Genomic DNA, 24,347 nt, shown 5'->3' on the forward strand with positions numbered 1-24,347 from the left:
CATTATCGAGTAATTTATACAGCTGTCAAGGTTGCTAGGCAACAGAGGCGGAGCTTTGCGACTCAACGGTAGGGCGGGAACAATTGGTGACGCAATCAATCAGGAAGTCATCCGTAGACTAGACGGCTCGGCCCAATGTAGACTACAAAGACTGCGACTTTGAAGGCCGCGTCCTGTGAAGGATGCAGCCTCCGAATTGGACAGAACCAGTGGCTGTAGCTACAGTTGGAACTCGGCCTCTCTCCAGGACAACAAGAGCTGATCGGATCGCTATCGCTGCTGTACATGAAGCAGGGGGTACTTCCGCTACGCTTTGGAGTCACATCAACACAATTTGAGGGGAGAGGCTGTTTTCTTACGGCTCAGGAGACATTTCATGACAAACATCTCTTTCTCTCTCTCTTTTTTAATATAACGTTATTTGTTCTAGAGTGGGCTTCAATATTAAAACATTTGGACCACACGTTATACTAAAGCATTGATTTCGTCAGTTATTTATATGTATATTTAGCATTTAACTGACACAAAATAAACAGCAGTGTTACTGGTTATTGCTTCAAGTGCAGAAATGTAATACCAGACTTTTGTTAAAGCAACTATTACGAAGAATTGCACCAAACTGTAAATTACATCTGACTTTATTCAATGGAAAAAAAAAGACCTTCAGGAAAATACAGTAATTCCCATAATACACACAGCGAGGACATAAATTAGAGAGGCAAGGTAGAGAGACATTTGAAAGGTCACCTGGCACCTGGGTGAGTGAACATTTGATCCATGCTGCCACACAGCCAGGGGCCCACTGTGCATGATGCAGAATGTAGAGGAATCAGTGAAATCACACTCTGGACTTAATGTGAGCAAAAGTTGATTATTCCTGTACACAAACATCTAAATGATAGTACAAAAAGGGCAGAATACAAAATACAAAAGAGGGAAAACCATAAATATTCATATTGGTGCACACTGGCTTAAAACAATTGCTTCTGTAAACATTTTCAACATAAGGTGTGCATTACAATTTAAAAACCACTGCAGTCGCATACTTATCTGAAGGATTACATAATAAAAACTGCAGAAACAAGACTAAAAACTAAGTCCCAGTTAAAAATACACTGCTAAGTTCACACTGTTGAAAGTGGTTTTGTAACACTGCTATTAGAACTTGTGATTTTGTCTTTTTTGCTTCTCACTGGTTGTGAAAGCATCTCATTCTTGTGTTCTGCAGCTCTCAGCAGGTCCCTCAGACACAGAAAGCACCAACCTTGCTGAGAGCATGATCAGAGTCAAGTTTAGGTGAAGGGAGTGAAACAGGGCACGTCTGAGTCCTGTTATCAAGTTTTCTCATTCATATGTACGCAGCCATTTTAACAGTGAAATCAAACTCTGAAGTGACACATCAGACTTGGAGGATAATTGAGAAAGAAAAGCAAAATGAGGAATCAAAAAACAAACCTGGGTTGGTCTAATGGAACAGTTAATGTAAACTAACTGCCTGACTCAAACAAAAACAAAAAAACATGGCTGGTTCAAACTAAAGCATTCCTACAAGTACACCAAATCAAAATTTCTTCACTGTTTGCAGAGGATTTTGAGACCCCATCTAAGGCAGGTGATTAGCTGATTACACTAAATTTTCTTGTCAAATACAGAATTGGATGTTCGTAGATGTGAACTGTTCATATGGAGGACCACCTCCTTTCTGTGGAGTGTGATGTTCAAAGCTTCTTTTCAGCCCACTGAGGGGTTATCTCTGCACACCGTCATCATCCCCTTACGGTCACCTCTGCCTACAGGCCTCCATGCTACGTTAATGGCCACCTGCTACTTCTGCATGTCTAATTCACAGTTTATCCTAGCCCTACTTATGACTGATGTTAAAGGAAAAAAACACCTGAAAAGAAAACAGCTGTTGGTCATGAACCTCACATTTCTGGGTTTATTTTATTGTATGATGTGTTTTTGTCTGTGTAAAACTGATCAACTAACATAGATAAAGAAAATTAATAAAAAAGCCTGTTAAGCAGAGAAACTGCTGCAGAATATTCCTGGGAAAACATTCACAGACATAGGGTGAATTTTTCCTTTAAAACTCATCAGTGGGAGTGTCCTGTGTTCTTATGGTTTATCAATGTGCAGCAAGTCACATATAAAATATACAGTGTATGAAAAACGGGGGTTAATCTTGTCAATAACACCAAAGCAACATGCTGTCATAAAAAGGGCTACCTCAGCCCAACGTAACCTACAGTACATGAGGCAATGTGGTAAAAGTTGAAAGTGTCTGTTAAACAGGAGTCTGAAGCCCACAAGGTTGATGTAATTAGTATGTACAAGGTGATATCCAGTACCCTGTAATTTAATGGATATATCAAGAAGGTCCCTTAAAAACCCTTCACTTTAAGGAGAAGGCAAACAAGTGAAGACAGAGGCAGATTTACAAGTCAAGCATTATTTGTGGGAGGAAACTGGTTGTAATGTTTGTTGACATGCTTGACATGGAAATCTATTATGGTGGGTAAGGGAGTTCATGTTACCTGAACAGGACCTGGACTAAACTCAGCTACAAACAGCTACACTTAAGGTGTGGCACGTACAGTATTTGCATTCTTTGATACAAGAACTGCTGTGTTTAGTCTGTTATTGCCCCTTCAGACAAATACACTTTGCCAGTCATTCACATGCTCAGTGTTTCCTCCATCCACACACATATATCATGAAAAGTTTAACTATGACACCAATATTTACCATCAACAGGCAACAGATCCCACCTCCTATAAAGGAAGAGGAGGAGGATGGGATCGGCTCAAAGGCTGGGGAACAGGGCTGGGGTGAGAAAAACTTGAAGGCTCATGGAGGGTTTCTGTTTTCTTTGTCCTAATATAGTGTTTACCTGTACACTCAGTGGACCTGCACACAGGCAGAATAGACAGCCCTGCCCCAAAACACGTACCCACCCCTTGCTTCTTTTATGATTACAGTCCAATCTGTTGTTTAGTTGCCACAGCAGGTGAGAGGAAGCTGTTCCCTCCAGACATTTCTGCAGCTCAGGCTCAAGGCTGCTCTCTTCATTGTTGTTGGTCATAGTCACAGTCAATGGTTGGTCACTGCTTGGGTATGAGTGTCATGCTGGCTGATGTGGTGGGACTACCAGCTCATCAGGGAGGAGCGTCCCAGGGTCATGAAGTATACCTGGCTGGCACCTCCAGGGCGCACAGATGCAAAGAAGACCTGACACACAGACACAAAGAAATACATCAACTGATTGGCATTTGGCTTGTACTTTGAGTGCTAAAAGTGTATGTAACAAAGCTTGTCGGGATCTATGGTGGGTACCTGCACTGCTTTTGCAAGTTTTTTGCACAGAAAGAAAAGTAAATTCTCACCTTGTCATTCCTCTCACAAAGGAACTTGAGTCTCTGGGCTCTCTTGTGCATGAAAACTCCATCCAGGTGTCCGGTCTCCACAGAGCGGATCTCTATGGCTTTCTCACCCCAGCCCATGATCTGGTTTGACCTAATGTAGGCTGCACATATTCACACAGAGTTAACACAGTGTATGACTGGAGGGCACCGATTCATTAAAACAGCAGCATCAGTTTAGTCCACAACTGAGCTGTTGCCCACTTACCCACAGAAGTTGGCATTTCTCCCCACTGAAGCACCACATCCTTGGTGATGCGTCCATAGGTGTTGACGTAGACGCCCTCGTCCTCGTAACACACCAGCAACTCAATCCCGTCAGTGTTGGGCAAGATGATGATGGCATGGCACTGAATGCTGGTCTGGATCTGAGGGAGAAGTGGGAAAAGTTAAGAGAGCAAAGAGAATGAAAACTGAGGTGTGTTCACTGTCTTTGCAGAGTACTCACATGTGTGGGCAGGTAGATATCATAGACAGCCCCAGAGTCCACATCCACAGCATGGAAGCCAGAGCAGGAGCCATAGATGACCTTTAACCTCTGACCTTCCTCCACCGTCAGGTCAACCAGTAGAGGCTTGTGCACCAGGTCACCAAAAGACTAAAATAAATCATAACTGAATAAGTCACTGAGGGTGACACATGACTCTTTAACCGTACCACCTGCACATGTGTTTACAGCCAAAGGTGACCCATCCATCCTGGAACTATGTTTTACCTTGAAGGCCATGAATTTGTGGTAGGGCTTGGGTGCCCAGGCATACACCTCCACAGAGTTCTTCAAGGCCAGCACCAAAAACTTAATCCTCTCATACTTCACTGGAATGGAAGAAAGACGTGTCATTTGTGTGTGGTAGTATTGTTTCAATTAGGGTCAATTAGGAAATCATGGTCAAGTGTAGCCGTTTACGTGTGTATCACTCGACTGAGGTTGGGGAGTCTTTGACCGATCATGAAACGTACCGACTTTGTAGTGGACACAGCCCTCCAGGTCACCCACATTCACCCATCCCTGTTTCTTCTCCACCTCAGGGTCATTGTGCAAAATCTTGTTTCTGAGCCATGACAGGTAATACACTCGCAGCTTGTTCTTTTTACCTGCAGGAGGTGGAATTTGATTAAGATTTACTTTGATGGATTTCATACCTTTGTAGTCCAACAAATAAAACCACGTCTACATCAAACCATGCAGGTACCTGATATGGTGACCAGGACATTGAGTCCCTCCAGGACATCCATTTGTTGGATGCGCCGTCGGTTGATCAGGGGGTAGACCTTCCCCTGACCGCTTCGATCCAGCAGCATCAGACCGCTCTCTGTCCCCACCAGCAGGTTTACCCCTGGAACAGACACAGATATACACACAAGAATGAATGTAGCACCTATGGTAAAATGAATAGGGTTAACAAGCAAATGATCCTACTAAGATATTCCTAAAGAAGGCCATGATTACCTGCTGGTGCTTGTGTTCAGTACACTACCCATCTCATATCCCATGAGGATTTTTGAGATACACTCACCCCAGAGTGCAGCGCACAGGATCTCAGAGTTGAACCTCTTCTTGTACTTGCGAATCTCCGGCGTGTCACTTGGTGGTCGCGTGTTGACTGGGTTAACATTGACCACTGAGCCTTTACGGGATGGGTCTGACCTCAGTGGGTCTGCCAGCCGTCCATCCTGCCCAAATCCAGCTTTTTTTGCGGGGGGGGGCAACAGCAAAATTACATTTTTAAGCAATTTACAACTTTCTGCCAGATTTAAACACATGGTCCTGTGTATTGACCTTCATCCACCTCTTCAGTTTATCATCACTCTTGTACTGATTCCATGACATATTCTGATAGAGACTTCATGTGACTGCTGCAAATATTCCCTTGATGAACTGTGTTCAACTTGACTCATCAGTTCAGCCCACATGTTGCAACATAATTTCATTGTCAGTGTTGGGGAAAAAGTGTAGGGGAGAAGCTGCTGCTCATAAAACTCCCTCCCCCTGTCATCAGGGACCAGAGACCGTTTCATAAGTTTTAGTTACACAAGTGCATTCATTTAGTTAATTGCTGACTTACCCATGTTGTTGAGGGAGCTGCCGCTGGATGGAGAGATCTGAAGTAGGCGTGGGTCGATGAAGGGAGTGAAGGAAGAGGAAGACTTGTGTTTGGACATGGAGTTGCTCTCCGACTGGGACTGAGAGAGATTAAAAGGTATTAAAAAATAAATAAATATAAAGCATCAGGCACAAGGCCTTTGGTCCAATCCATAACATAAGGATATAGTACACTGATTTGTAATTTATCAGAGTCACTGTGATAGTTGACTGTAACTACAACAGGAACAGGCCCTCTCAGTTTTAAGTCATGAGTTACAGTTCTACCTTTGAGGCCTCATAAAACAGCATTCATACTCTGTTCAGTCAAACTGGGAACACAGAGTTGGCAAGTTTACGACATATCAACTGAAAAAGATGATGTGCAGTTATGTTAGTTGTTTTGAAGCAAGAAAAAACAGCAGGGTCAACAAGAAGAAATGTGTTAGGGAAATGAGAAATGATCCAAACACAGGCTGCTGTGAAGTGTTACAGGAGAAAGCTGTTCCTAATAAAGCACAGACAGAAGAGATTGTAATTCCACCACCCAGGATGCATGTTTGCAGTAACATGTCACTACAAAACAGGCAGTGATCTACAGTAATCAACAATAAAAATACACAAGTTACACATGTTTGACAATGATCAGTGGAAACATTTAAATCTATTGTACCATCTCCCCACAAATCTGATGTTGCAAAACCACACACTAGGCATGCCATCACACAACACCAATAAGACTACAAGAGCTTGTATTGCTATGTGCTGTGAAGAAATGCTTTTTGTAGTTCACCCTGAGAATCTCCAGTTTGAGTTTCCTCCTCGCCATGAGCACGTTCCAGCACTAGGAGGCATCAGTGTTAGCAGTGACATAGCGCAGTAAATTGCAGTACGGACAGAGATTACAGCAGCTTAGAAACCAGAGGCCAGCCGAGCCAGAAGAGGGCAGAGGAGAGCCAGAGTGAAGCCAGGAGGACATGGGCGGCATAGGGTGCAGAGAAGCTCAGACCAACAGTCAAGGACTGGACTGGTTGGGGGTATACAAACATGGAGATGGAGGTGCATTTGCTACACAGGACATTATTACACAATCCTGCTTAAATTTTCCAGACAAAATAGCAAACTCTTGATTTTAACCTGGCTTTAGAGCCAAGAAGGATGGTAACATAAAAGAACTACAGAGACAGCTACAACACTTAAACAGTGTCTGATAGGCAGATTAGTCTTGAATCAAACATCTGTCTGAGCCTGAGCTCACTGCACCCGTCCAGTGCTTGGCTGTTTGTCTCTGTGATGTGGGTGACATACCTCTATGGCAGTGAGATTGTCCAGGGGGTTCTGTGGGGACATGGCAGGACTGATATGGCTAGATGAGGAGGGGAAAGAGGAGGAGGAAGGGATGGTTGTGGAAGAGGAAGGGGAGTGACGGCTCTGCTGGATTAGGTCTGGTAGGTGTTGTATACGGCTGGCAAAGCCGTTTTTCTCTGGTAGGCCGTGGCTGAGCGGTTGGGACTGGCCATGGCTGTGACCAGTGCTGGCCGAGGAAGAGGAGGAGAGATTGACCAACCGCTTTATGTCAATGGTGCTCTGGAAGCAAGAACAGGCACACTTGGGCTCGAGCAACAGGTGGAGCGAAGGAGGAGGTGTATGTTTGCCTGCTAGTCTGCTGCATTGCATCACAATTTACTCCCATCTCACAACAAGATCCTCTCATACAGAAATACTACACAGGATATTCTTTAAAGTCATCTCTGGAGGCCACAGCTGCTGTGCACTGTGCTTTAATAAATCTAATCTATGAAAATTTGATGTACTGGATTTTCCATCTGTGAATGCAAAATGTGAAGCAGCAGGTTTCTGATGACTAATGATTTGAAACAAAAAATAAACATGGTAATAAACAGGAACACAGAAGTAGTGGTGGATGAGGGGATAAACAACACTTGACTGGACAGAGAAGAGAAATGACATTTGTATCTACTATCTGCAAGCAGAACATGAGAAGTCAGTCCTCTTACCTGTCTGATGACCAGTGTGCCATCCTTTGAGGGCGTAGTAGCTTGATCACTCTCGGAGTCTTCAGCCAGCATTGTCTTAGCAGACTCTGTCTCCCCATTACTCAACCTCCTGCAGAAGCCATGGACATATGTGCTGTCAGTCACTAAAAGCCAGTGTTAACAATCATGCAATAAAGTTCTACCAACAGTACTACGCACCCAGCCCTGGAGTCCTCAGTCCCTGAGGTAGACTCCTCTCCAGCCTCCTGGTCCACTTCCTCATCATCTTCTTCGTCAGTGGTGCCTGACTCCTCACTTGAGGAGGAGTAGTCAGTAATCTTGTGTGGAGGCCGCACATCATCTACTGCACGGAGCTCCTTGGCCAGAGCAGTCAGGTCCTGAGAGGAACAGGAATCAGGCCTGATATTTTGAACCCTTTATACGTTTTCAATTTTTTTTTAAAAACTACTCATCTTAGCAATCAGTGCCACATTTTAATACCCTAAGAAAAAGTGAATTACTGTGTAACGGGCTGTCATACTCTAAACTGCCTCACCAAAATAAAAGCTTAATGATTTTCACATCTTTCTTATAAGTTAGATATCCCTACACCCTCAGATCCCTGGTAATGTATCAGAAGACCTCTCTGACTAGAGACCTGTGGAGCCACTTCTCCTGGGCTTGAATTTTAGAGGGCAAAGAAAAGTGGCGGTTTGAAATCTTGCTAGATGGAGAGCTCAGTCACAGTGTAAATAGCTAATTTTCTGATTCCTACATTAAGAGCTAGGTCATGCTGACACCTGCTTGTTTTCCCTGGCACACTCTAAATCATGTATTTTTGTAAGGTCAGTGACAAGATAAAAAGAGTAGAGTGATACTTCCCCATTCACCAGAGCAAATGGGGCATAGTTTATGTAACAACAAAGCCAGGTGAGATTAGGCGTCATTCTGACAAGTACAAAGAAGCAGGAGGAATGTGTTTGCATTCAAATGTGGTCGCATTCAAATCCAGGCTGCAGACGGTTAACCCTTTTAGTGCAATGTGCAAAAAACTGTGCAGGTGTCAGGAAAGATGCCAGCAGATAGCTGTCACATCACAGGCAGGGAGGGCAGCAACACATGACAGAACTAACAGCAATTACTACATTAACCTTTACAAGGGAGGAACAGTTGTTTTATCACAAACCGTTATCATATAATGCAATGAGTGGGGCAATGGTGCAAGCATAACATAGGAGTGATTATGTGGTCTCATTTAATTGGCTTACCACATCACCCTAAGAGGTTCCCCAGCAATCACAACCATTGGATTCATGAGAAGTTGCACATACCAGGTGGTTGAATAATTAGAGTTGTACAAAACAGGAAAAAAAAGTGGAAAAAAAACGTTTTTACCTATTCAGCATCAAACAAGTATAATCAGCACTTTGGTAATAGTGGACTTACAGCTGGTCGAGTAGGCCTGGCCAGATTCTTTTCATCTTGTTTTTTGTGAATGTTTTCAGGCCGCTGGAGAGGTGATCCTTCAGATTTAGAGGAAGCTTTGAGAGAACAAAAGGAAGTAGCATGAGTGAGGGGAAGCAGACCTGGGCCTGGAGCTGAGAAAAGGTCTTCAACTGCCAGAATAAAGACAGTACTAAACTTACTTGAGCATGAGCAGAGAGAGCAGCATACTATTTCATGGGAATTGTACTACTGTAGAAACAATTATAGCGTACAAGTAGGGATTTAGCTTGCGTGACATAGCTGAGTACAGTACCAGGAGACTCACAGCGTGGTCTGAAGCGATCCCCAGAACTGGCCTGGGAGCTAGAGTTGGAAGACCCGGAGGAGCTGCCGCTGCCTGGCCGAGGCTGGAGCTTCTCCACTCGGTCCCACAGGGGGCGCTGCTCTACATTCCTGTTACAAAAAAATAAAGTCACATTTAAAAAAGACAGGAAATACACAGTAATGTCATTCATGCTAGGATCTGCCACCGTTCTGTCATGTAAGATTATTATTACATTACATTATTATCAAAAAAAAAAAACTAATGTCACAATGTCCATCTTATGATCATGAGGATACACCTGCTTGTCACCATTTGCTACTTTAAGTATATTTAGATGTGAAATTTTGTGCAAATTAAACAATAAACAAACTAACTTGACATTATTGACAACAGTAATAATGTTCCTATAGCCTCCGTGTCTTTAACCTTAACTTAAAAACAACTAAGTACTTCAAATCGAGAAATGTTTTGGCAGGTGTCTTCACTCACCCGCCTGCATTCCTCTGTCCGCCCTGGTTACCAGGCTGTGACGGCAGAGGGGAATCTCGACGCGACAGCACTGGAGACCTGGATGTAGTCCTCACTGGTACCTAGAGGAGACACATTCACAGGTTCTCACACAGTGGCAGGTGTGTGTGTGCTAGATGATCCTATTAAACCAGCACACATGTAGAGATTTTATTCATGATACATCAACATAAGAAATCAAGAGTGTGAACACTTTAACTTAATGATTGAACATGTTATTAAATGAAATCATCAATATTTCAGCTACAGACACTTAGCAGAGAAATCCTAGAACACTATCACATCTACTATAATTAAATAAACACCATATCTGTCATATGGTTACTCTATTGCTGGGATGTTGATCAATAGCTACTGATCACTCAGAGAAAGCTGGATTCCACCAGCAGCAGCAAAACCATCACAATTAGAACTAATTCAGGTTGGAGAATGTGCTTTTTATTGGTACCTCATAACATTTTAGCCTTGAAAGCGTGGTCTGAGTCTTTAAATCACCTAATGTCAGCTGTGGATGTAGAAATCAAAGTTTGCATGTTTTAGGTAACACTTACAGTAAATGTATTTCAAGTGTTCAGTGTTTATGTTCAACAAATGGAAGTCCACACAGCAAGGAAGATACACACTAACAGGTTGTGGTAGAGCAGCACGGTAAGTGGGGTGACTGGCATGACAGGAAGTGAATGAGGGAAAGGAGAGTCATGGCCATCATCAGCTCCTTACCTTGGGAGGCACCTCCTCGCTGCTGGCCTGGTGTTCGACCCTAGTCTGGGCCTGAGGGTGGTGGAGGGGAGGTTGGGGCTGAGGGTCAGTGCGTGCAGGTGATGGGTGGTGGTGGTGGTGGTGGTGATGATGGGGGTCCTGGGAGCGCAGGTGGAGTTGTGCAAAGCTAGAGGTCACACCACCGGGCTCGCTGAAGGACTGAGAACGAGAGACCACGGGTGGAGGAGGAGAGGGGGCGGCACTGTTGCTGCTTTTGAGAGCAGCCAGGTGGGACCACTGGACCTTTTGGGGGTGGGGAGACAAGAGGGAGAAGAGGAGGAGGAAGAAGGTCAGGGAGGGGAGGTGAAACAAGCAGACAACACAGTGAGACGTGAGGGAAGATGTGTGTCTTTTTCACATACATGTGCTTACACACACATGCATACAGACAAAGCACAACACAGCACAATGATGTGTCACTGTTGGGGCTTTAGATTAATGGAAACACTTAAAGGGGTAGAGAAGTATAGATATTTGCTAGGAGTTGGACAAACACTATGAAGTGATTTTAGTGGCATAAAGTAGAAATTCCATCATTTATGGGTTCATCTGTTTTTGGACTGTTCAGTGATGGATCCTCCAGATCATTCACATATGGTGCTGGTGCACATCAGTGGTTTCAAACCTCAGACTGGTCTCAGGTAATACACTAAGTTCAGTTTAAAAGGGAAAATGTGTCACGTGTGTCCCAGTATGACTTCCTTACAAGGATTAAATAAAAGGCAAGTTTGCTCACTGGTAATAAAGCTGATAATAAGATGAAGCTGATATAAAAAGAAATATCAATCAACAGACATTGTTATCAGTTTCATTGCAGACTGCTTTACTTTGCACTAATGTAAACTTCCAACTTTAAATTTCCACACAGAAGACAGAGGCAGTCTCCCTTCACACTATACCAACCCTCTCAAAACCAGCTCCCAGACCCTGTTGTAGTTTTGCTGTGTGAGTACACAAATATAGCAGTGACTGAAGAACAGAGCAGGATAAAGAGGAACAGGACAGGAGAGGATGGAGGAATTACCTGAGGCTCCATGGGCCGGTGCATGGCCGAGACCTCGGAGGAGGAGTTGCCGTTGGAGAAGGGTTCAGAAGAGCGGGGAGGCAGAGGGGGCTGCTTGGGAGGAGGGGCTGCCTGAGGGGAGCCCTGAATGTTCTTGCGGTACCGCTCGTCAGCCTGAGATAGGGGAATCATACAGGCAGTGAGTGAGAGTCAGAACCTTTTCATGACTCAAATTAGAGAAAATCAAGGTGAAGGGAACCACTGCTGAAATTCAAAATAATGATAAAGATGCAAAGTGTGCATGTTCACATTTTAATGGACAGGTTTCGTTACTTAATAAAAATGGTTCCCATCTCCTTGTTTTTCTTAGATTGTCTCTTCGTTGTACTGAAAAAAGTTATTTCACACACAGACCACAACAATAACAACTAGTAGTGATTATATTAAACATGCTTGAAGCCCATTCCAGGCAGCTGTACAGACACAGGTGGAGACAGGACCTTGAATGTGAATAATAAACAGAGGAAAGGATCATTGTTAATAACTGAACAGCTCTGCTGATGACAGGAGACACTGCTTGGGTATCCTGAATGTTAGTTTGGACCTCAGCCATTAACATGCAACGGCCCAGTCCACACACACTGAAAACAGACACACTGCACAATTTTACTGGTTGACCATCCAAGATCAAGAGAAATTCCACACTTGTGGAAACACTTGCGGTTCTCTATTGTTCTGAGGCGCAAATCCTCAGAGAAAAGGATAAAAGAAGCACTTGATGTTGTCTTTCTGGTGAGACTTGACTCAAATGACAATAGTTAAAAGTGAAATATTACTAACAGGTGCTTGTGTAAGCAATAATGAACATATCAGTTCTTATTATGAAAACAATTAAAAAACATTTCAAAATTGCGTTTTACAAAATGAAAGTAAAACTGGAATCTTGTTTTTCCAAACCTACAAACTGATTATTTCTCTTTATCTTGCTCAGTCTGCAACATTATTGTTGTTATAGCAGTGAGAGTAGTGCCAAGAGGTAGTGGAGAACCTGTTTTATTCTGGAAATAAATAACACTGGGAGCTGTGAGCCTGTGGTTTTTTCCCCCATTTCTCCACCATACATCCTATTTATTTCATTCAAACAGGGCCTGGCTGAGATCTCCTGCATTGTGACAATTCAGTTATTGCTTAAGAACAGCACAGCAGCATCCAAAACAGAAAGAGTGATTTAAACTATTCTGGCTAAAAAAAACCATTATTCATCGTCATTATTGCCGAGTGTATGTGAAGACAAGCAAGAAAAAGCTGGAAAGAGCAGGCAGCAGAGGAGGCAGATCCAAGTAGGAGGTTCACCTCTCTGATAGGCTGAGGAGGATGAGTGACAGGTTCGGTAGGCAGAGTGGGCTCCAAACTTTCTGCCTGGGGAGCTTTAGAGTCACTAGAGGTTTCAGTCTGAGTGGGACGTGTCTCATCAGAGTCAGTCATGTCTAACACGGCTGCCTGGGATTTAGTGCTGTCTGAGGGGATTGTCTGAGGGGCTCTGGAGGACTCAAGAGTGCCTCTCGCTATAGAAACGACACTGTCAAGGACCTGAGCTTGAGGGATTGTCATGAGGGCTCTGTCAGGGGGCAGGATGGAGGTCTGTGGGGTTGTGTTCTGGTCTGGGGGGAGTCTGGTCTTGTCACCATGCGGCTGTCTGGACTCGTGCTGGAGCGACAGCAGGTAGGCCTGCTCCTGCTGCAGGCGCTTATGGAGTCGCTCGGCCTTGCGCTGCTCCTCAAGCTCCCGCCACTTGAACTCCTATTGCAGAGTGTGGGGTTGATTCAAGGCAGTAAGAAGAGATGGGAAAGCTGGCAGCAATTGTCAGCCTAAGAAACTCAAGCCAAGTAAAAATCTGTTCTGTCATATATACACGTATACAGAAACTTTGTGATTCTGCTCGTTTTTGCCTGGTTTACACTTCTGGCACCATTTCCCTTCACTTCATGTCTTTTGACTCTTAAGCTCTAAATCATTGTGTAGAGTTTGGCAATTTTATCAGTCTTAACTACAAAAGATAAGACATAATACAGACAAATCAGAATAATTAGCTAAACTTTGATGTAACAGTTACTGTTATTCTGATTCATGTGCATAAACACTTGTAACTGGCAGCTAAGGTGGAAAGAAACGGTATTCATATCTTGCTGAATGTGTGTGTGTGTGTGTGTGTGTCAAACTAACCAGCAGCATGGCCTGTTCACGGAGCAGCTGCTCCTGCAGCATCTCCAGGTGTCTCTGTTCCTCCTCCAGCTGACGTCTGATGAGCTCCTGTCAATCAAAGCAAAGGCGTCCAAAATCAAAAATCAAGAGTAGGAAATTTAATATCCAGAGTTAAGTCCTGTGTGCCTTCTGTTCTCAGAACATTGCATGTCCAGGCTGAATAAGCAGTCGACATATAAGTTGGCATGTTGTCCCAGATAATGTGGCAGGTGTAGGACTTTAATCTTTCATACACAAAGATGTATCATGATATTTGCTGCTTTCCCCTCAAAACACAGATTTCTTTTCATTCCCACTGAGTAAAGATAAAGGAGCAATGCAAACAGTTGCAGAGTGGTGTCTGTAAATGTTTAGTTTACATAAAAACCACAAACATACCATTTCCCTTTTTGTTCTGTTGTTTTTGTGAAAACAGTAGCACAGCACATTTTAAACTGACCTGTTCACGATCATTCCTCCTCTTCTCGTCCTCAGCCCGCCGGCGTTCCTCCTCTTCTTTGCGTCTGCGATCCATCTCTTCGATACGCCTTTTCTCCTCTTGCTCACGGCGACGCTGCTCACGCTCCTGTTGCCTCCTCATCTCCCGTTCCCGTCGCTGTTGCTGTGTGGACAACACAGAAAAACCTCAATCTGATCTTTTTGTTTGCTAATAGTCTCATCCCTCTGCCTCTCTCATCTGACTAATTGAACTATAGCCAAGAACTGGGAAGAAAAGAAATCATCTTACCTCTTCCAGCCGCCTCCTCTGCTCCTTCTGCTGCTCAATGCGTTTCTGCCTCTCGGCCAGTAGCTGGCGTTTGTACTCTTCTTGCTCCCGGAGCTGCTGCTCCTGGAGGAGCTGCTGGCGACGCAGCGCCTCTGAACGCTCCTTGTTCTCCTGCTGTAGGCGGATGAAGTCACGGCGCAGAGTTGACTCACCTGGCACATTGACAATGGAGCTGGATGGCAGGAGGAATCAGGACAGAATGGACAGATTAAACTTGGTTCAGCCTCCAGTCAGAAGGCAGACTTGCAGGAAATGTGACCACCTTATCATACCTGGGCTCTCCCTCCTGCTCTGGGGGATCCTCTTCCTCCTCCTCACTGCCACTGTACTCGTACTCTGTCTCATCTATACATAAAAAAGAACAAGCCACTCAGAACCGCTCACAACCATGATGGGATGAGATTATCAAAGAAGCTGTTTTCTGTGAGCATAACAGACAGAAGAGATTAACTAGTCAGCTAATGAAGACAGAGACAAACACACCCTTCTCTCCCCTCTTCTTCTTGGTCCGGTCGATGTGGTCTTTGAGCTGTATACGGACTTGCCGCTCATTGGGCTGGTCTCGGATGAAGGGGTGCTTTAGCAGCTGATCTGTCGGGGGGCGCTGGGTGTAGTTCTTCACCAGGCAGCTCTCAATGAAACTGAAAAACTTTTTGGACCTGTGGGGATAGTAGAGGAAGAGAGGGAAAGAAGAGTGAGACAATGGGTGAAATATAAGAAGAGACGGTTGGAGCCAGATAAATACTTGAGCCACACAAGGACAGAGAACAATTGAGGATCTTAATGTCAATGGACATTTCTGCAAACAAGCCATGATTTGAAATTAACTATCAGTACTAACATCACACCACTGCATGGCAACAGCCAAACTGGGGTTTATACACATGAACAGGCAGCACTGAACCACATCACATCACATATACAGCATGAAAATTCTGAAGTATCAAATTATCATCACAATTGCACCTGCTGCTTTTAATAGTGTGGTTCAATTCACTTTTAATTAAACAACTCTAAAGTGAAATGTCAGCAGCAAAAGAATTTACTACTTTACGCCAGACAGGACTTAGAATATAAAAGGAACCATCTATGTGTGATTTAAGACACCATCATTTATAAAGAAAAAAAAAAAAAAAAAAAAAGACTGGCTTTTTTTCTGCAGTGTGTCCAGCACAGTGCCGCACTGTGTGCCAGGAGAGGCTCAGGCTGCCAGAGCAGGTGTACAACAGATGTTCAGCTCAACAGCAAAGCACAGAGGGAAGGCAGAGCTCTGGATTCAAGCCCCTGTAACTGCCTGGTCCGAGGCTGGAGATAAAATCAAACTGCACAAGAGTGCACACACAGAGGCCAAGCAGGAAATCTATACATATAACAATAAAGCCTAACTTGATCTATAAGGATTTATTGGTGTAGAAGGAGGATTAGAAAGCGTAAAAATCTCAAAAATGCACAGAGAAAACAGCCTTTCTCACCATTTTTTAGATTTGAGCCTAGGAGGAGGGTTTCTTGGAATGAGGAAGAGTGCACGCATAGGGTGCATGTCACAAAGTGCTGAAAGGAGATGGACAGAAAAAGACTGGTAAGAATGTAACATAGTATTTCTGTGCTGGGTCAATAACTGTTGGAATAGCTAGGACTTACGTGGTGCTCCTTCAGCCATCTCAATAGCTGTGATTCCACAAGACCACAGATCGCTCTGCAGGAAGGATGATGCCCATTAACCAAAGCCACAACAAGCATATATCAAATCAAGGTGTTCACAGGTACAGTACATCTGCTTCACAAAGGGTCTTACTCTGTAATCATATGTAGCATCTGGGTTCTCATCACAGGCAATGACCTCAGGGGCCATCCAGTAAGGGGTCCCAATGAAGGTGTTTCTCCTCCCCACTGTTCTATCCAGCTGAGCACTCACACCAAAGTCCACTGGAGAGTCAGAAGATTAACCACAGTCAACAACAGTCTTAAGGTTTCAGGGGCTTTAAATCGAATAGCACAGAGCTTTCCTTTCTCTGCAGTGTAAGACTACCAACGTTTATCTTGGACAGCCAAAATTCAACAGCATAACAATGTTCAACAGTGACAAGCCTGTGCTGCCCTCACCCAGTTTGACTTCAGCGTTCTCAGTCAACAGGACGTTCTGGCCCTTGATGTCACGGTGGATGACGTGGTGGGCGTGTAAGTGGGCCAGACCCTAGAGAGAAGAGAGAGAGACACACAGGACGTGAGTGACAGAGCAAAGGAACAAAGAAGAAAAAGATGGAGAGGAGAAGGAGCTCACTCTGAGGATCTCTCTGGAGATGTAGGCGATCCAGTCTTCCTTCAGCTGGTTCCCCTTGGTGTTCTTCACCAGGTCTGTGATCGAACCGGCACCACAGAACTCCATCACCAACTGCACAACAGATATAGAACAGGAATCTTCAGAAGATAAGTCAAGCTAGATACCAAACATTTTGAAACACTTAACTAACCACATACTAGAGGTTTAGGAAACAAACAAATAGGAAACATGGCTGCTACATATTTTCTTCCTTGCTTGTTCAAGCTTTGAAGATTTACCCATAGCTGGTCATCGTGTCCTGGGGGGCTCTTCTTAATGAAAGCACCATAGTAGGTAGCTATGTTTCTGTGGTGGGAATACTTCTTCAGCATATTGATCTCCAGTTTAATTTCCTCCTCTTCATCCTAAACACACAAAAATAAAACACACACATTAGACTTTGTCCTTGCTCTGGAAAATCTTTGATGAAATACAATAATCACAGTGTGAGCCCTGGGTTTTAAATCACCATTTGGCCTTGAGTGACATTTCAGCTCACATCCAGACCAATTCACTTCCATATAAAGGGTCATAGGAAAGTGTCAAGCTATGTGGTTCCAATGCAGTCTGGCCAGACCTTATTCATGTCTAGGACTATACTATATCACAATGCAGTATGAGTCATTCATTTACTGGCAAATGTTTCCTTTGTTTGGGGATTAATGATGCATGAGTGAGTCTTGTGAGCTGATGTGTACAGTAGCCATTATCGCTAATCCATTGTTTTAAAAAAAAAAACAAAAAAAAAACAAAACAGCAAATATACATTAGATCAAATTCCCCTCAGATGTACTTACTGTCAGGATGATACTGCTTAGAGCTGCAAGCAAAGCTAAGAATCTTTATTTGAAAAACAATAAAGGCACCATATTGGGTTTAAGGTGAAGTAAATTGATGGATGTAATAATGAAACGTAAACCAAAATGCCAATTATAATCACACAAATGTTCTGTAGATGGAGATGCACTGGGAAAATCTGTGGGTTTATCCAGTTTGAAAAATCAACGATGGAGCTTTCATGCAGCGTTTCATGTCTGTTGGAAATGGCATCTAAGTGCAAATAAGGGCGAACCGTCCAGTATTGTGTCTTCACACAAGGTCATAGCTAGCTGCAGTGCTAACTCTGTACTTGCAGTCAGTAGCAGCTTGATGATGATTAACAGTGACACACTAAGTGAACACATGCAGGGATCAGCCTGTGAGTGGTTTGCTTTACAGTTACGTGGCCTCTCCTATAGAAAGTATAGTGGGAGGAGTGGGGCAGAAGCCAAAAGTGGGGGTGTCTGTACAGCATTATCACTACAGACCACTGGGGGTCTGCCTCCATACCTTAACAAATTTTATTACACCCAGCCTGCACAACCTCAAAATACAGAATAAAGCAGAAAAATGACGCTGTGTGTGGATCACCACACTGTTAAACATGTGAATCAGCTATAGCAAAATGGCAGCCAGCTGTCTGTGCAGACGGCCATGGTGCTGCTGCATGACTCGTTTGAGTTGACGTAAGCTTTTCTGTTGTGCGCACCCCCTCTCTGCTGTGCAGCTGTGGGATTATCACACTATGACTGTGAAAGCCTCATTGCCAAAGTCACATGGTGAGGGAGAGACAGACCCAATCATACGGTGATGTGTGTCAGAGATATAACACACACACTTAAAAGCTTCATCTGTGGCACTGGGCATCTTTGTTTGCAGATATGAAAAAGACATAAGACAAATAAATCCACACACAACCGACTTTTCAGGGTCTATCATGTTTATCTTAATTTCATAACCAACATACTGAAATCTGGAAGAGGCTCAACATGAACTTAGTACAGATACTCATCTGCGCTGTCACTCAATGAAAACCACACAATACATTTTGGAACAAACCCACAATGTAAAACAAAGACACAATGATGGTGAGCAAGTGTGTAAAACAGTAAAACAGCACAGCAGCTACACAAACAGAAACACCACTGTCTCCTCAGCTCTATACCAGAGGACTGGACATGCTTTTAATATAATTTAGAATAGAGGCTTAAAGAGGAGAGGCATCTGTTTTTAGCTTCAGGCCTGTGCGGCTGAGGAGTGGATTTAAGAATGTGGAGTGGGGAGGAGAATGTGGGTCAGAGTGATACTGGACAGGCCAGCATGCCTGTGGAGGAGCAGAGAGCAACACTAAACTACAGTGACCATCAGGAAACACACCTGTGTTCTTCCATTACACTGTGTGACTAAACCACAACAAAGTCACAAAATAGAAACTGACATTTTAGCGCTTTGTCCAAACTGGATATCAAGTCACGCAGTGTCTGTTAGAAGATATTTCAAACCTATCCAGGTAGCTGTGGTTCTTTTGGTGAGTGACCATGAACTCTAGGGTGCTGAATATTTTGTGCTCAACCGATGTATTAAAATGTCAGAAAACACAAAGGGTTGACTGCGTACTAACACCTCTCAGAGCGTAGTCACATCACAAGTTACAGTAAAAGTATGTTACATACATGAGTCAATGACTCATTCAACTGAGTGCAGCTAACACAAATCTGGCTAAGCTGAAGAATGATGCACAGAAGGTTATGACTGCTGTCTGGGATCAGAACACACTATCAGTGTTAGTAACCACATGCAGCCGAGCTCTGTCCTGAGGTGTACGGCTTTTAACAGCCTGCTAAAACAGTAGCTCTTATTTTCACAGCATATGGTAAAACAGGTTGCAGCCCAGGAATCTGCTTCATGAGGCTACTTCCATTCAAGAGAAGCACCTTTCTCGGTAGGTTACAACACGTCAAGGTGGCACACCTAGTGCATGTCACACAGGAAACAGTTGGGCAATGTTCTCCACACTGGTACACCAGGCAAGTGTGCAACTGTGATTCATCATGACGTAAGCCTTTGTGAGGAGTGGCAGCAAGCAAGTCAGGGCACACAGACTCTGCTCTTGGGCTACAGGCCACTGTCAGCCTTGTGAAGGGTTCTGTGTCTGGGTACACTGGAGATATGTGTAAATGTCCATAGTGAGGCATGGCTGCAATTTAGCTACTACTTTAAACTTTGCTCCAGCGGTCAGTCCTGCTTTTGTACATGTGCTCACATTGTTCCATCTTCATAATGGCTGCGTGGGCAATTGGTCCTGCTGCCCTTCACTACTACTCTGCTCTGTGTTTCCGCATATGTGCATATGTGATTGTGTGCCTTCTCTCATCTGCACACAGGACCTCCCACTGCTGAGGGCAGCCTGATGGCTGCTAAATGACGCACTTCACTCAAAAAGCATCCTGTTGCCTCTACCCGTCCCCTGCTGTTTATTATGGGGAGTGGACTCATTACAGAGTATGGCATTTTCTCCACTGCTGGCTCAAAAACATTAAGACGTCAGAGCTGAAAGAATGTAAACTGATTTAAAGACATTCTCAGAAAGCATCTGATTGGGCATTAGTACACATCACCACTAGTTATAATAGGAAACAAGTCCTCTAGACTTGAAATAGGAAACAAACCCTGTTTTGTACATCAACCTCATCATTTGAAGCTGCTAATCTCTGGATAGACTGGGAAAACACAGACATCACATGAATGAGACACTTGGAAACAAAACGTGACTAAAATCAGATTAAATTATGTGATTTATTGAAATAAGTTTGGCCTTTTCTGCCCAGTTATATGTTTAAGATGACGTTAGGGTGTGCCTTCATTTCCTTCTCAGTCTGCCCATGCCCACACTGTGGCGTCGACACAAACAATACGCAGCTCAGCCTCACCTCTGTGACGTCCATGACCTTGATGGCAGCCAGCTGTCCAGTCTTGACATGTCGTCCCTGTGAAGAAACAAAACAGAGGTGAGCATTCACACTGCACAAGGCAAACTGACAGCGCTATTATTAAATTTCAACTGGATGACAGTGATTAATGAACTCAGGAAGTTTGTGCCTGGTTTGGATGAAACCGTCAAAATGCATTCCAGTGTTTTGCCTTGTAAATGACATAAATGACTAATTTACAAGTTGTCAATTTGTATATTTATACATGCTGCATGTAGGGCTGCAACTAATGATTATTTCCATTACCAATTATTCTGTTTATTATCTTCTTGATTAAAACATCAATCACAGTTTCAGAGCCCAAGGCAACATCATCCATCAACTGATATTTCACCAGGCAAACCAATCAGTGAAATCAAGTGTTTAATTGTAAGATTTGAAGAAATAGCATAAATGAACTGACTCTATACAGTACATGGCACAGATCAGCACGTTATTCCCCGACATTTCCAGCTCCATTCTCCCATCACCCCACTGCCACTCCCTCCATAAACAAAGGCCAGAAATAGGGGCCTCTCTACAACCCCCTCCCACTCCAATGCTGATAAAACACACGACGTTTTTGGGAGCTGATCCAAGTGGGTACGGGTATCCCCCTTCTTCTCTGGGACAACACTGCAATGACACTCTCTCTTTCTGCGGGTCACTGCAGCAAGCACACACACACACACCCTCACACACACACACACACACCCACACACACACACACACACACACACTAACCAGACACATGAAAAACTCTCTCACTTTCAACTGTTCACACACACATATCACAGCTTCCCAAATCTAAATATTAGTGGTTCCCTTCTGGTCAACTGAATATCTTTGATTTTTCATTATCATCACCTCATTATATCAGTAACAACTAAACATTTCTTCATAAAGCAACACTAATACTCCATTAGACAACTCACCCAGTGAGTGTCTAATTTTTGAGAAAGGACTGCAAACTGTAAACATAATGTTACTGAATGAATTATCCTTTTGTTTGTACCTATGGACTGAAACAGTCAACACAGACTCACTGGCACCACTTTCTGTCTCTCCTGACAGGAGGTGGTACACTGTAAACTCTAACCCAGAGATAAAACACCAGGTGTAAACTCTGCACCTGCACGTCTTAAATGGAGCCATATCTTAACGTCCTTATCAGACAACTGGTTTCTCTTTCTCATCATAAAAACAAAATGGGCAGTTAAATCAAGATGGTCGGCAGCTGAAGAATCAAGCAGCCAATTCTGTGTCTGTTCTCCAGAAACCCTCCTTTGCTGAAACTACAGCTCACTCTCGTTTCAACTCTGAGTTTCAAGACAAAGTTTGTTTTGATCCAAGGATGTGATGACAGGAAGAGATAGTGGGAAGTGAGGATAAGTGGGCCAAGTGCTATGATTCCTCCTGTTTGAACCCAAAGGGTTTATGGTCACATAAAGAAAATGCATCTGAGCTTCTGGGTGGAAATGGGTTTATCGAGATCACAAGATTATTGCATTTTGATGCAACAAAACAACAGCTCCACAACAATGGGACATGAGTAATGAGATGAATCCCTGGATTACACATCACACACAAGTTCCCTGGTGTGCTTTTATTTCCTCCCACATCCATCCAATGTCTGTGAAATATAGAAAACACATCAACTGATGTAAAACCAACAAAAATAAAAGAGGCAGGTTTTTGGAAAGCTGTGTTTGGAGAAAAGATGCTGCCAAGTTTGATCAACGGAGCCTACAAATCTACTATTAACTAGGTTATTCTGGGAGGACCTGGCAAACAAAATGACAGTGAGAGCCAAAGTCAGCATCAGATCCAGCATATTTCTAAGCCATGTATTCTCAATGTGACTGTAAATGAATAATTTTAAGAGTTTCCCTGAAAGGATTGTTTTCACAGTTAATAGCTGGATCATTTTAAATAAACGATGAATCACTTAGAAAAATAGCTGTGCCTGTAAATGTTGCACATCATACAGTGGATTTTTCAGGGCGATGCAGATACTGAATTGCAAAAAATCTGATAAAGTAGGAGTTTGAATGACGAAGGTTTAAGAAGCAGCATCATAATATAAAGCATTGGGATTCATGAAGAGTGATTTGTGTAAATGGAGACTGCTGCTTGATTCAGATTCAGTCTAACAACAGAAACCCAAAACAGTAATATGTAGGGTCTCCTGGGCTCTGTGCTGATGTGCCTCAAGTCAACATGTCAGACATGAAAAAAACGTCTGCATTTTTTTTTAAAGGGCGACTGTTCTGTGAATCAGAATCACTGCGAATCAGTGATTGATTTTTTTTTACTGATCAGTCTGTTGGTTATTCGTTTAGTAAACAAAAAGAGCCAAAGATCTTGCGACTATTTATTTTGTTAGACCAGTCCCAAACAAAACACCAAGATATTTAAAGTGATATAAAATATTAAACTGTTATTTCAATTTTCTGTTAATTTTTTAAAGCACTTATCAGTTCAGCTCTAAGTGTGTTGGTCAGGCTGCCTGGGCCTCTGTGAAAGTGACCCTGGGACAGGCCGGAGTAGATCACTGCAGGGCTGCAGTGGGGTCCTGAAGTTGAAGCTGCCTGCTGGGCGTGGCTGTGGAGGGGTTATCTGAGGAGGCATGGAGCTATCACTCAGCCCTCCCTGGCCTCCATCTCCACTCCTCCATCGCAGCTCCTCTTAACCATGGCCAGATGTGCAGCTGGCCTCTCTCCAGCTCAGCACTAAACCACTGACTAACTTACTGCCTTAGAGCCTGGGACATTAAGTTAAAATCTACACTACACTAAAACTACACTATTCTGTGAAGGCCAAATTAGCAATAGTGTGGAGAAACTAGAAACCTGATCAGGCTGCTCTACAAAATGAATGTTGACATAAGGAGTTTGTACAAAGTGAACTTCACCAATAAATGCGCATTATTTTTTTATATTTATTGTATAAACTAGAAACTGTCCACAGTGGAAGGTAAATAAAATACACTTGAGGTGCTGACACTGTTAGAAGAGATCCAGACTGTTAACGTACATAATGCACAGCTGTCCAAGTTCACGATTGAGAAACCGATGATTCATGTTTTAGGGTGGATTTTCACTACTCAGCAGTATCTTTAGTGGTCGGCCCACAGAGTCAGTGTGGACCATGGGGGAGTACTGTTTCCCATCCTCTGTGCCACAAGGCCCCCTCCACTGCAGCCCGCCTGACCAGAACACAAAACCCTCTCCCTCCCTGCGTCTGTCACATTATCACAAGATCAATCACATTTTGCAGCTATTTCAAAATGCTGCTGGCTTTCCAACCACGTCAACCTACGCTGCCAGTGTACAAGAGTTCTGAAACTCAAAGACATGCTTACTGACTAGCACTGTAGGTGCAAAACAAAGTGAGTTTCATATTCTGAGCTCACACCACAAGGGTGGGAGAGGACTGCTGGGTGCCATGGTTTAGCGCTTCAAAAGGTCACTGCTGAGAGTTAGTGTGTCGTGAGGCGCTAACTGGTAGATGTAATGAGGGCTGGATGATCTAAGGTGACATTAGAACTGAGAGGGAGAAGATGTGTGGAGAGATAAACTAGCAACACAAAAGATATAAACAAGTCTCTCTCTCTCTCTCTCTCTCTCTCTCTCTCTCTCTCTCTCT

The 24,347-nt window shown here is 43.6% G+C and overlaps 1 protein-coding gene across 8 annotated transcripts in view; it reads right to left on the reverse strand.

Annotated features, from left to right (window-relative positions):
- Positions 1 to 1,924: 1,924 nt before the first annotated feature.
- The window catches only part of LOC113127174 (mitogen-activated protein kinase kinase kinase kinase 4-like), a 28,516-nt gene continuing 6,093 nt past the window's right edge, over positions 1,925 to 24,347 (reverse strand). The window contains exons 3-33 of one of the 8 annotated variants that reach the window (XM_026301505.1): positions 20,661 to 20,717; positions 17,151 to 17,276; positions 16,873 to 16,983; positions 16,695 to 16,785; positions 16,387 to 16,517; positions 16,233 to 16,287; positions 16,064 to 16,142; positions 15,075 to 15,250; positions 14,864 to 14,936; positions 14,553 to 14,763; positions 14,265 to 14,426; positions 13,787 to 13,873; positions 12,917 to 13,363; positions 11,585 to 11,737; positions 10,522 to 10,803; positions 9,763 to 9,863; positions 9,274 to 9,401; positions 8,949 to 9,043; positions 8,771 to 8,779; positions 7,722 to 7,900; positions 7,524 to 7,632; positions 6,814 to 7,092; positions 5,489 to 5,606; positions 4,940 to 5,110; positions 4,616 to 4,759; positions 4,383 to 4,517; positions 4,138 to 4,238; positions 3,871 to 4,020; positions 3,631 to 3,790; positions 3,507 to 3,526; positions 1,925 to 2,826 (exon numbers count right to left, since the gene is read on the reverse strand). In XM_026301505.1, the coding sequence (XP_026157290.1) occupies positions 2,686 to 2,826; positions 3,507 to 3,526; positions 3,631 to 3,790; positions 3,871 to 4,020; positions 4,138 to 4,238; positions 4,383 to 4,517; positions 4,616 to 4,759; positions 4,940 to 5,110; positions 5,489 to 5,606; positions 6,814 to 7,092; positions 7,524 to 7,632; positions 7,722 to 7,900; positions 8,771 to 8,779; positions 8,949 to 9,043; positions 9,274 to 9,401; positions 9,763 to 9,863; positions 10,522 to 10,803; positions 11,585 to 11,737; positions 12,917 to 13,363; positions 13,787 to 13,873; positions 14,265 to 14,426; positions 14,553 to 14,763; positions 14,864 to 14,936; positions 15,075 to 15,250; positions 16,064 to 16,142; positions 16,233 to 16,287; positions 16,387 to 16,517; positions 16,695 to 16,785; positions 16,873 to 16,983; positions 17,151 to 17,276; positions 20,661 to 20,717 (4,281 nt within the window). In that variant the 3' untranslated portion in view covers positions 1,925 to 2,685. Of the gene's footprint in view, positions 3,232 to 3,386; positions 3,527 to 3,630; positions 3,791 to 3,870; positions 4,021 to 4,137; positions 4,239 to 4,381; positions 4,518 to 4,615; positions 4,760 to 4,872; positions 5,111 to 5,488; positions 5,607 to 6,813; positions 7,093 to 7,523; positions 7,633 to 7,721; positions 7,901 to 8,770; positions 8,780 to 8,948; positions 9,044 to 9,273; positions 9,402 to 9,762; positions 9,864 to 10,521; positions 10,804 to 11,584; positions 11,738 to 12,916; positions 13,364 to 13,786; positions 13,874 to 14,264; positions 14,427 to 14,552; positions 14,764 to 14,863; positions 14,937 to 15,074; positions 15,251 to 16,063; positions 16,143 to 16,232; positions 16,288 to 16,386; positions 16,518 to 16,694; positions 16,786 to 16,872; positions 16,984 to 17,150; positions 17,277 to 20,660; positions 20,718 to 24,347 lie in introns of those variants that run through there. The other 7 variants (XM_026301503.2, XM_026301506.2, XM_026301504.2 and 4 more) reach the window with 7 other exon arrangements.

This window comes from Mastacembelus armatus, chromosome 2 (assembly GCF_900324485.2).
Source record: "Mastacembelus armatus chromosome 2, fMasArm1.2, whole genome shotgun sequence".
NCBI lineage: Eukaryota > Metazoa > Chordata > Actinopteri > Synbranchiformes > Mastacembelidae > Mastacembelus > Mastacembelus armatus.